At 34.8% G+C, this 13,546-nt stretch overlaps 1 protein-coding gene across 33 annotated transcripts in view; it reads left to right on the top strand.

Moving 5' to 3' along the window:
- Positions 1-13,546, top strand: part of fbrsl1 (fibrosin-like 1) — a 322,164-nt gene that overhangs the window by 117,679 nt on the left and 190,939 nt on the right. For 25 of the 33 annotated variants that reach the window (XM_077241513.1, XM_077241517.1, XM_077241495.1 and 22 more), the window contains exon 4: positions 1,163-1,198. The exons of the other annotated variants lie outside the window; for them this stretch is intronic. In XM_077241513.1, the coding sequence (XP_077097628.1) occupies positions 1,163-1,198 (36 nt within the window). The remainder of the gene's footprint in view (positions 1-1,162; positions 1,199-13,546) is intronic. 33 annotated transcript variants of the gene reach the window in all.

Genomic DNA, 13,546 nt, shown 5'->3' with positions numbered 1-13,546 from the left:
AATATCTGGAGCTGTTGGCCGACTCGATAGCCTTTGGTGTAACGTGTCGTGACGAGCAACAGCCAATAATCAGCTTGTTATCACGTTACACAAGCCTTTTGTATTTGTTGCCATCGTTGCCAAACCACAACACGAGCAGGCAGCTGCTTTTTCATTATAAACATGTTTGACTCACCTCCCTCTCCTTGTCAGCTTGTGTAGTGTGTAACCCCCTGTTGCAGATCATTTACGTAGTGTCACGTAGTGTGAACACCACAACGACTTCAAGACTCCAGAGCAAGTAATGTAGTCTAAACAGCGCACCGATCCACCGATGTTTAAAGTTGTGTAGTGTGAACTAGGCATTAAGTGTTGAAAAATGTTTTTGTAAAGTCTAATTAGTTTATTATTTCTCAAGAGTTAGGGGTTACTTCAGATATTAAGTAGCACATTAAACTGCTTGTGCTACATGAAAGATGATGGAACCAGTGATGAAATCATGTGACTTTTTCTGAAGAGAATTGTTCCATTGTGCCATTACCAGGTAAAGAAGTCTATTTAGGTGGGTCCAAGCCATCTACAGACCAGATTAGTAAGCAACCACCTAGAACACCCTAGCAACAAGCTTTATAACCCTAGCAACATTCTTGCGGCCTGCTATATCACCCTAGCAACCACATAGAAACATCCTAGCAACCAGAATACCTTAGCAATCACATGGCAAATAAAAATAAAATCTTTGTCAACTTGTCAATCTTTTCTATCGCAGGATAAGATCCAGGTGTTTTTTTTTTGTTTTGTTTTTTGATAAACTGCTAAAAGCTCATTCTGCTAAAATAATCCCAAGGTCTTGCTGAAAAGAAGAGGCCTTGGGAGACCAGACGGCTAATTTGTCCAGGGCTTTATTGTGCTCGAGTCATATGAGTCATGTGTTCTTGCAAATCTTGAAGAGAGAGAAAGAGAGAGAGAGGGAGAGGGGGAGGAATAAGGAGTGTCATTAGGCGAACGAGAGAAACGAAGGGTGGGAAAAAGGTTAATGTGAATATTGATATTAAAGTGCTAGAACTTTATCATGTCTCTGTCATCTCATAGTATCCCTCAAAGGTCAACGTTGTTCTCTCTTTCTTTGTCTCTCTCTCTCTCTCTCTCTCTCTCTCTCTCTCTCTCTCTCTCTCTCCCCCAGAGCTCCACTCACTCTCTGTCAGGACGAGGGTACTCGGTAAGTGACATTTTCACGCTCTGCGGCTTTACGGCAGAATTACAGTATCCTCTCCTCCCGTTTATGGCCCCGGCAGCGGATATTTTAATTATGTTAAACAGAGAAATGGTGAAATCATGATATTAGGGACATCACTCTTGGGTGACTGACTGATTAAATGGCAAAAGGTGTCCCGTTGCACCTTGGGTAAATGAGCCTTTCTTTAAATTTATGGCTATTTTATTTTCAGTGCTTGGGTAGTTTAAAGTGTCACTGACGATGTCTTCTTCTACAGTCGGCTGTGGTCATTGGTTAAAGCTTGTCTGAAAGCCATTGATAGAATTGTATTAGGTTTTATTTGGTTTCCATTGAGACATGAGTACATGAACTCGTATGCTTCTGGTTACACAAGCTTGATTTCTGATTTCACAGTGTTGTCCCAAGGGCCGCCATAGTAGGCATTAATGCTAATATACTGTCCTATAGAGTTGGTTCAGGTTAACTCATTTCAAGGCAGGGCAACAGATTGATAAGATTCTTGCTCAGCATATTTGTTGAACTGTCAACATATTTACAACTAGCTACCTGGCATTTGTAGATAGTTTGCCCCCATGAGTAGTTTGCTACCCCCAGTAACATGACATCATGTACAACTGGACGCCATACTTGCAATGCATTGAATCGCAGAATTGTGTAGAGCAGGGGTTTTCGAACTGAGGCCTACAAACTGGTGCTAAGGGGTCCACAGAAATTCTTAATCACAATGATTTTTTTATTCACATCTGGTAATAGGCTAGTAATATTCAATACAAATAATGAGATTATCATCATCATCAATCGGCTGCAAACTGGGTATAGGTGATTGATGATGATTATAATCTCATTATTTGTATTAAATATTACTATTACCAAATGTGAAAAAAAATCATACATTACATGCATACATGATTACATGATTACATTACATGCAATCATTCATGCATACATTTTTATATTTATATATGTATTTATATATTTATACTCATTGTAAATGTTTTTTTTATTAGAGATGCACTGATATATCAGCCAATAATCGGTATCATAAAATCTTTTATTTTTACTATCGGCCAATTAAGCTTTTATCAATCAAAGGGGGGCGGAAAAATGTGTTTTCTGCAACTCATACTGTGTGTGAAGAAAATCTTATCTTATTTACTGTTAATTATATTTGTATACTTGAATAAATTTGTCGTAAAGACAAGTGTTTATGAAAACTACCTTATGTGCAACTGTGTTGCATACAAACATTTCACTTTTTATTTGAGTAATTATTATAACCTAAAATAAATACCAGTTGAATATAATAAATCTGTTGTTCATTTTAACCTCTAATATTATAGTAATGTACCAAATGAGAGGATATCCTGTATAATTCGCAGCATTATTTGGGAGAGATTTTTTATTTATTTTTTCTGCATCGGCAGATATCATTGTGAACAATTGGCTATCGGTATCAGCAGATAAATGTAGTATCGGTGAATCTCTAGTTTTTATACATGAAAAAAATAGAGCTGCTTTTATGTATTTTCACATTTGGGGGCCCTTGGGATCAAAAAGTTTTAAAACCCCTGGTTGAGTGTTTTTCTGGTCTTAGAAGGTACACATTTTCGAATAGAATTATGTTAGATTAACTATCTCCAAGATCTTTATTTTTTTGCTTCATTAGAACAGTATTGTGCATTCATAAGATTTTCATGTTACATAATGATTGTATTGTGTGTGGGGGAATGTTCAAATTATCAATATGTGAAGAGTTATGCACGGACAGGCGTTTTATTACATACGCAAATCACATTTTACAAACATAGGCTCATAATCTTCTTTTTAAAACATACTTTCCCACCTTTTATTCGAAGATAAGTACATTACACAGAGAAATAACAAAACCCTGAAATAAACTGTTTTTTATTCCTTGTATATTCTGTTCTTATGGATGAAAATAAGGTTTGGAAATTGCCGGGATTCATTGATTTACTGTTCTCATTCTAAAGATCATATTCTCTATAAATATATTCCCTGTACTTCTTTATTCGAAAGTGGAGTATACAGTACACTTGACACTGGAGCTGAGAGAAAAAAAAATGTGTTGTATACCCTTGTGAAATATTCAAAAGCAGCAGTGCATTTTATATGCTAAATTTCCACAGGCATGTCAAGCAACATGTCAAAGGATCGCTATTTAAGCATGACAGAAAGATGTTCAAATGTTTGTTTGTACACACACACACACACACACACACACACACACACGCAAGCTGACATTACCTGTCACCTAAGAATGTCAGGTAACGACTGCCACGAGAGTTTAAAGGTTTCAGGACTCATTCTGTCATGCAGTCAGCTCTCAGCACTCAACCTCTTTTATTTTTTGGCCATTTGCAAAAGGAAATAAATAATTTTCTAGAATTTCTAGCTACTAGAAGGGTCATCATCATTACTCTAGTCTTCAGTGTCACATGATCTAAAACATTTGTACTCTCACTTTTAAATAATTGAATGCATCCTTGCTGAAGAGAATTAATTTATTTTATAGAATATATATATATATATATATATATATATATATATATATGTGTATATGTGTATATATATATGTATATGGGTGTGTATGTATGTGTGTGTATATATATATATGTGTGTGTGTGTGTGTGTGTGCGCATGCATATGATATATATGTGTGTATATATATATATGTGTGTGTGTGTGTGTATATATATATATATATATATATATATATATATATGTATATATATATGTATATATGTATATGTGTATATAAATCTGTGTATATGTATATATATATATATATATATATATATATATATATATATATATGTGTATATATATATATATGTGTATATATATATATATATATATATATATATATATATATATATATGTTTTGAATCCCTAGACAGCTGCTTTTATTCTATGTATTGATATTATATTGGTTGTAGTTTTCTACTACTCTAAGTCTGTGAGTTTAGTACTTATAAAAACAGCTTTCTGATGCAATATTGACTGCAATGAAATCAGCTCAATTTCGTTTAGCATGATGAAGACCTTCACCAGAGTAAAATCAGAATCAGAAAGAGCTTTATTGCCAAGTGTGCTTGCGCACACAAGGAATTTGTTTTGGTGCTGAGGCTTGCAGTGGACTATACAAATACAACAAGAAACATGAAACATAATACTACAAATTATAAGAATAAAGAATAAAAATATAAATATATGAGAATAAAAGTATCACAGTTGGGTTTAGTCAGAATAGACATTTCCAGATTTACAGATTATGAACATATTTACAGTGTTTTGAATATTATAGTAAATAAATCTAAATATAAGTATAAGTATCACTTGAGTTGTAGGCTATTGCACTAAATAGTGGGAGTATTGCACTTAAAGGCATATGCCTTGGGAGATGTGTTAACTGTTCAGAAGGGAAATGGCCTGTGGGAAGAAACTGTTCCTGTGCCGAGATGTTCTTGTGGCCAGTGATCTAAGTCTCCATCTTGACGGTAACAGTTCAAACAGGAGGTGTCCAGGGTGAGTGGAGTCTGTGATGATTTTACTTGCTCTCTTGTTAGTTCTCCTGCTAAAATGTTAGTTCAATAATTTTTTTCATGATTTATCTCATCTAGACAGCAAGAGACTCAATCTTAGTCTTGTCATGATTTTTTTTTTCTCTTTTCCTCAGTGAAAAGTAGAGCATGTTAAACTCACGTTGCCTTATGGCGACATCCGTCATGGCAATGAAAAGAAAAAAAGAGAACCTCTCTGTAAAAGGCCCGTAAGCCTCAACTGTCATTTCAGTTTAGGCAGAGAAAACGTGACCGAAGAGCCACGAACCTTGTCCTCCTCTTTACATGATGTTGTGAGTGAGATAAAAGAGAAAAAAACAGAGAGGGAAGTGCAGAAAGGAAAGAAAAGGGCAGAATATGGCAGGGTGTTTCACTTTGACACTGTAGTTCCATCAAATCTGGTTATGTGTAGTCAGGCCCTTTGGCCCTTCGCTCTCTGTGTGTGTGTACTCATGAGATTAACAAAGAACAAAGTGCTCCAGGCACAAGTGTGTGTGTGTGTGTGTGTGTGTGTGTACTTGTTTATGTGCATGAGTCTCTTATCTTCCAGAATTCAAGGCACAATGTTACGGTCAGGGGCCCCTGGGGCCACTTCGACACTTCATGTTGTGTTGGTAATCATCTGCTAGGAGTGAAAGTGCTAAAGGCTAACACATTGAGAGAGAGGGAGAGATATGTCAAGAGAATGATGGAGGGAGATGCTTCCCTCCGGTTGGATAAGTGGGCCACCACCTGGAAAGTTGTGAGTTCAGCCCCCAGTGGTTGCAGATTATTCAAGCCTAGTTATGAACGAATAGTTTTGACTCTGAATTTGTTTCGCATGAACCATATTAAATCCATTGGTAGATGTATACCTGTGAACACGTGTTCCATGTTTTTTACATTGAGCAATTGCTCCATTCAAGTCATGTGTCAGAATGTTTGGATTTATGAGTTGAACGCACATGATTTGTAATTACCATTTGTAATCTTCGGATTTACTTCAGACTTATAGCAGAAACAAATGGTTTTTTGATTGATGTAAGTTGTAATTCTGATCACGAACTTTACCATTTAGTTTCTATACATTTTGTGTACTGATGATGAAGAATTAAGCTATTCATTTTTGTTCTACTCATGATTTATGAGCTGATAGATGTGTGCAACCCAACTCCATTTCCCATCATTCTGTGTGGCAGCATGAGAATGATAAAATACATCAAGCATTGTTTAGACGCAACTTGCATGTTTTGCTATTTTTTTGCAGTAATGCAGTTTGCAGTTTTTTGCAATTTGTCAGTAACTGAATAGCAATGGAAATTTGCCATTTACGTACATGTTGTTTTCAAACAAGATTATTCCGATATATTGTATTTTTTATACCACAATATATGTTATACAGTGTATGCAATTTAAATTGTATTCTATACTTATGTTACCAGAAATATTATAAAACACAACAATGTTCAATTTATTCTTTTCATTAATAATAATAACAACAATATTAGTAAAAATAATAACAGTGATAGTGTAATATAATAAAAGACAACTATGTTCAATTCATTATTTTCATCATAATTATCATTGTTAGTAGCAGCAGTAGTAGTAGTATGAATAACAATAATAATTTATTGAACATTTGTCATATACTGTCATGCTGCCTCTTGTGTTTGGTAAAAACACTAGCGCACAGCATCAAGCTGCTTATCTCTTTATTTTACCACCTCTCTCTAGCTTGTTTTGAACAGGTGCTCTGTAGACTTCCTGACCCCTCATTTCATCTGAAAATTGATGCGTGCTGCTGTTCACATAAGATTAGAGCCAGTGTCATTCTTGTGTCTTGCACAAAACGACTGCAAATATTGCCGGTACTTAACTATGACATACAACAATATGTGCTTAGGGAGCACCTGCATGATGAGCAAGGACTCTTCACACAGATATGAACCAAAATGACAAATAAAGATGGCCTCCATAATCTTGTCATGGATCAAACGCCTCCATTCTGCAACATACGCCCACCGGTGTTCGGATCACGGCACCTGCGGGCTGTAACGCCACCTACGTGGAGAACGTGGGGAAGCAGCGCAAACTTGGGAAAAGTAACCTCTGCTACTAGACATTTATTGGTGAGCAAGTGCTATCTGTTTTCTGATGTGACTGATTCTATAAGCATTAAATATTCTTTTTGGAGTTGTTTGATGTGTTGGTACTGATTAGAGAGAGCCGGGTAATGTGTTTTGAATCAGAGGAATACAGAATTATAGTCTTGAATTTGTTTTACCTTGAATTTAATTTTTTACGACGATTAGGGGACATTGTTGTACATTTAGATGCATTAATTTACACTTTTTGCATGTTTAATTGATTACGCACACTCAATCCACAAGGTTTTTACAAATATTTGTTATTGTCAAGCAGTTTTTGTACTGTTAACATACTCAAAAAAATTTAAGTTTAGACTTGCCTAATATGAAGATAAGAATATAATTTGATATGGCATTATATAACAATATAATGCTATAAAAATCAGGGGTGTAACAGTATACACAGAAGTCACGGTTCGGTACATACCTCGGTTTTGGGGTTCGATGCAAGTTCTGTACAACAGGAAAAAGTAACAATTCCCCAATGTGAGTTTCATTTCATTTATTTTGAACAGACAGTTGTGCAAAGTAGTTCCACCTAGTGGGATTTATTCTCCTCTGAGATAGTTGCTACAGTACAGTCTCCTTTAGTGTATTAAGCACTAAGCAGTAAACCGAGTGCACTCATATTTTTTTGTTGGGCTGATAAAAAAGCAAAAGGTATTTGGTCACAATCAGCTACAAAACTGAAAAGCATCTCTTGTGTTATAAAAGTACAACTTGAAAAGTAAAAGTTAACTTGTGCAGAGATTAGTTTTCTTTGCAAGTGAGAGCTCATTAAAGGGATAGTTCACCCAAAAATGAAAATTCTGTCAGTATTTACTCACCCTCATATTGTTCCAACCCGTAAGACCTTCGTTCATCTTCGGAACACGAATTAAGATATTTTTGATGAAATCTGAGAGCTGGATCACTCCTCCATACTAGTTCAAAGGCTTCTTGAGGGATTGAACTTGCCGGCCTCGAAAAGTTATTAAAGATATCGTTAAAATAGTCCAAGTGACTACAGTGGCTCAATCTTAAGTTTATCAAACGACGAGAAAACTTTTTGTGCGCAAAAAAAACAAAAATAACTACTTTATTTCAACTATTCATTTCCTTCTCTCTGGGCCTCGAGTCAGGTTACTAGTTTAACAGCGTATGATCTGTTGTTGTACATCACACGCATCACCCACATGACCAGCGTCGGCCAATAGTGAGCCTACATGTGACGTAGCTCTACGCAATTACACTAGTTTAACTGACTAGAGGCCCAAAGAGAAGGAAATGAATAGTTGAAATAAAGTTAGTTATGTTTGTTTTTGCGCACAAAAAGTTTTCTCGTCGCTTGATAAACTTAATATTGAGCCACTGTAGTCACTTGGACTATTTTAACGATGTCTTTAATAACTTTTTGAGGCCGGGAAATTTCAATCCCTCAAGAAGCCTATGGACTATGGACCTGAGGCTTCCCATTTCCAGCACATGTATATCTCATCACTGGACTGTAGTACTGAGTCTTCCACCACTCAAATCGACACAATGCCAAATGATTTTGTCTCAAGTGATTTTTGATTTTGATTTATAGCAGCAGAAACCACTTAAAATGCTCTGTCATTTATGGTCCTACTGGTAAGAGTAAGACATGATTTAAAACCGTAAACTCACAATAAAAACAAATCATTGTGCTTTTGAAAATGAAAGAAAACAAACAGAATGCAGCTTTCTGCCATCCCTGTTTCCTTTCCGTAGTTAGTTAGTGGAGTGGAACGCGTTAGTGGAGCGCGTCACAAAAATGAATCGAAACTCTGCGTATAGACAACTAGCAAGCTCTCAAAACTCTTGTTTTGGGTTGGTGCATAGATCCTCTCTTATTCTTCTGCTTTTTTCTCTGTTGTAGCGGTTAGCAAACAGCGTTGCATTACTGTGGATTAAAGTGTTGAGCGCCTGTGACTGGCTGTATTCATCGTCTGACTAAATTCACCAAACCGTGGGGGTTCGGGACGAATACATGTACCATTACACACCTAATAAAAATAAATGTCTAGTAACGTTAAGTCATAAAAAATATTAGACTTTAAATAGTATAAAATATTATAAGAATAATATAATTTAGTATAGCATAATATAGTATAATATAGTACTATAAATGTCTAGTAATGTTATTAAGTCTAAAAATGTATCAGACCTTTAATAATATAAGAAAATTATAAAAAATAATATAATTCAATATAGCATAATATTATGTAGTTTTTATTAAACTCTGTAAAAGAGTACATACATAATATAAATAGTCTTTATTAATAATATAGTAAAACCATATTAAATGTGTTGTGCTTTAGGATTCAGACTTTTACATCAAGCAAGATCTGTCAAATCTAGCTATCTTGAACCAGATGAATGTTTTATTGTTTTTTTATGACTTTGGATGCATGACATTTGACATAAGTAACAAAAGATTCAAGTTGCGTTTTCTCTTTTTAAAAAAGCAGCTTTTTTGCTAGCATAACTACAGTATGTTTGGTTATATTATTGTTTGCATTTTATTATTTGAATCTTGCACATCAATATATATATATATATATACACACACGCACACATATATACAGGTATATATACCTGTAAGAACAGACCTGTGAGCCTGGAACCCATTTTTTGGTTGTGAACAACTGGTTTAGAGATATTTTCTCCATGTCAGCCCTCTGGTGCATAAGAACAAGATGTGCTGGGGTTATATATTGATGCTCTGACAATATCCTGCACTTTGTGTGTGTGTGTGTGTTTGTCTGAGGGGTGTGTTTCTGGGTGAAAGCCAAATTTGTTTATCGCTGTGTGTGGGCCGCTGCATAGCCCAGTGCTGTTTCTCCCCTCTCACCGGGGAAACTGGGCTGTTGCTGCTAGCAACAGATAAAAAGTGCTGTTAACCTCAGCAGGGTTTCAACACATCAGTCACTCAGGGAGATAAAGGTAGAAGCTTCGAGGCCACACACACACACACGCGCGCACACACACACAGAGAGGCTTTTGGTCCCTTCATGGGAGCTGAGATGAAACACACACTTGCATAGTCCAGTAGCTAAACATAAAGGTGGTTCTGAGATGTAGCGTCTCAATGGAAACGAAATATTTTTCACAGTCGGCGCGACGTTTTGTTAAAGCAGTGGTGAAGGCTTTTCTCTTTGAATAGTGATGAATGTTAAATTCATTTTCACCTTGGATTGCTTTTCTTTTCCAATGGAGATGGACCCACTCCTCTGTCTCACACACATTGCGTTCGGCTTAAAAGTGGGAGAAGGGGAAGGAAATGTGAGCGTAGTTCAGATGTTGGGAATTAACTGCTAATTGCTTTTCCTGTTTAAGCTTTTTGCTCTTAATGCTGTTTAGTCTTTAATTATTCATGGCTGTGTGGTCCGGCATGCTTTCTGAATTAAGCTTTACAAATGAAAATATGCCTGCAATGATTGTCCCAAGGCCTGACTTATTATGCAGCTCACGGATGGAAATTAATACATATTCTAAAGCTTGTTTCTTCAACTCGTTTCAAAACAACTTAGGCTTTCCATTATGACATTATGAATTAATATATTATTTAGAAGGAATGTTGAAAAACATATCTGTAGTTTTGATCAAATCCAGCCTGTATTCAAGTCTCTGCAGACTTCATAAGAATTTGACCCTCTTCACCTTTCTTTCATAGTATTAATATTAATATTGTCTGTTGCCTTTCATTCCTTAATTTTTCATGGTGCTTGCCAAAGCAAGCGTCAGCAGTATACTGTTGTATTATAGTGCCTGTATTATAGTGATTTCAACAAACTCCTACATTTACATTACATTTGGCAGCAGATTTAAGTCAAAGTGACTTACAGTTTATCTAAGGTTTACACTTATCCGTCTGGGTTTTCCTTGGGGATCGAACTTATGAACTTGGAGTTGTTTGCACAATCCTCTACCAGTTCAGATATTCTGGCGTATGATGAAATGGAAGAAAAAGCCTTACGTCCTTAAAATATAGGCATTTGAGTCATATAAAGGTCAGAATATGTTTTTAACCCTTTCATCACCAACATGGCCAAGTCACTCCCACCTAGACTCTCAACTAACCCTGGGACACTCATATAAAAAGCTAGCTAGATTTCTCAGTAAGTATTTATTTACATATTTTTACATATATTTTGCTTTACAGTTAATTAGCTTAATTGAAAGTTAGAACTGTCTTGAATTTATTTTTTAAGTAAATGTTTTATATATGTACTACCGTTTAAAAGTTTTCAATCACGTTTTTGAATTAAGTCTCTTATGCTCACCAACGCTGCATTTATTTGATCAGAAATACATTAAATCGTGAAAAAAAAGAAATGCTAGTCTTTTGAACTTTCTAGTCGTCAAAGTATCTTAAAATGGTTTTTATCACGGTTTCCACAAAAATATTTAGCAGCACAACTGTTTTTGACATTGATAATATATTTTAATATTTATTAAATATATATATATATATATATATATATATATATATATATATATATATATATATATATATATATATTTAAATTAATAAACACCAAGTGTAAGAATATTTCACTTTATTAGTATTATTAATACAATATAATATCAGTATTGTGAAATGCAATTACTGTTTAATTGTTTTATTAAAATATATTATCAATGTTGAAAACCGTTATGCTGCATAATATTTTTTGTGGGATTTGTGATACCGAAAACTTGTCTTTACTGTAACTATTGATCACTTTAACGCATCCTTGCTGAATAAAAGTATGAATTACTTTTAAAAAATCATGGCAGTAAAAGTTTTACATTTTCAAAAATAATAAGTTTAGTTTTAACAAGGCTTGAAAGCCATATTACAATCTTGCTTGATTTTTCATACTATGTAGTAATAATAATGTCCTTGTCTGTCATTTTCTAATTTATGTATCAGTGATATAATTGGCCACTTTAACAATATTCATTAAAACAAAGCAATGTATTTTTGTAATTGCCTGCAAATTGTTCGTTGGGACGTCCTGCCCTCTCACATTCTCTCGTGTCTTTGTAGCTCTGCACAAACAGTGACGAATGTAAATTGCTGTGCTAAGTTATATGTGCTATTGCTCAATCAGGCCTTAATTACATGTTGTATCCGCCTCAAAAAGCATTTAACAGAGACTTGAATGCCTTAATGAGGAGCGTAATGAACACTCAGGATGTTTGGTTGTTCGCTTGCATAGCACTGGCATTTTTATAGACTGTCATAAAATACCATTTGCATCAGCAAATTACAATGGCTCGATTATTATTATCCAAAGACGACCTGATCATAAATTAAACCTCCAATTACAAACATCTATCTGTTGGGAGAGAAAGTGAACGGTGTGGTTTTTATTCACTCTGAGAGAGAGAGAGAGAGAGAGAGAGAGAGAGAGAGAGATGAGGGATGCCAAGCACCTTTGTAGATTATTCTCGGTGGAGGCATTTATTCAGTTTATTGTTTGGCTGCTAGCTCAGTCTCCTGACTGAAATGGGAAGCTACATTAAAAGCTCATTAAGGCCTGTGCGCTGAGCGACGGAGGGAGCCTTGACTTGTCCACTCTGCTCCAATACTGGACTTGCTTTTTTTTTTGCAGATAGAGATGGTTTTAGTAGATAACGGAGAGTCGAGAGATTACCGCAGTTATCAGGACATCCACAGAAGTCTTTCCATCTAGATAATGTTTGGTGTGTTCTCATATAGTGGAGAGTGGGGTACGATGTGTTAACAATGTTTGTTTGCTTTTTTATTTATTTAATAATAATAATAATGATAGTGATATTAATTTGATTGATTTAAAAATATATTTATTAATCTAATTAATTCATTTGGGTACAATGTGTCTGTTAATGTATCTATTTATTTATTTAAAGTATTTATAATAATAGTAATGTATATATTTATTTATTTATTTATTATTTAATGTATTTTTTATAACAATAATAACATAATTGATTTGTTTTAATAATAATATATTTAATAATTATTTGTTTATTTATTAGGGTACAATGTGTATCTTAATCTAGCTAACTCTTATTTATTTAAAGTATTTGTATAATAATAATTATTATTGAATTATTTTTCACAAAAAAGTTTGATTTTATGAACATTTTAAAAGTGTACATGAGCTAAATAAGTCTTGAATGAGATTAGAATGTTTCTCGTTATTTTTTGTTTATTTAAACTTTAATGAATCAACATTGCAATTTACATGAATTTACGTTTATTATGAGGTAAGTTGTCACTGGACCACTTTATTTTTGAGAAATCATATCTCTATGGCGCTGCATTATTTTTAATTTTGAAGTGGCACAGCTTACCCCACACTACTCTAGAGTCTCCACACAGGATTGTGTGATGCTTTGTAAATACTGTAGTTGTACAGATTCAGACTGGTCTCTTGATGTGAAATGGGTGGAGAGTTGAATTGGAAGTGAAGTATAACTGGCTCTCAGCAGTCCTTTTCATTTTCGCACCTCTTCTCAACACCCATCCTCCTATTCTCTCCTTTCCCCTCGTTCTCTCCTCCTCATCCCCCTGTGTTCAGTTGCACCGCGGTGTGATTACACAGGAAAGGGAGCTCTATAAATCATGTGGATTTATAGTGCTCCAGTTA

Source organism: Siphateles boraxobius, unplaced genomic scaffold, assembly GCF_051911475.1.
Source record: "Siphateles boraxobius isolate OS27281-9 unplaced genomic scaffold, OSU_SipBor_1 24, whole genome shotgun sequence".
Classification (NCBI taxonomy): Eukaryota; Metazoa; Chordata; class Actinopteri; order Cypriniformes; family Leuciscidae; genus Siphateles; species Siphateles boraxobius.
The sequence above is the reverse complement of the archived record's forward strand: the minus strand, read 5'-3'. Positions and strand labels throughout refer to the sequence as shown.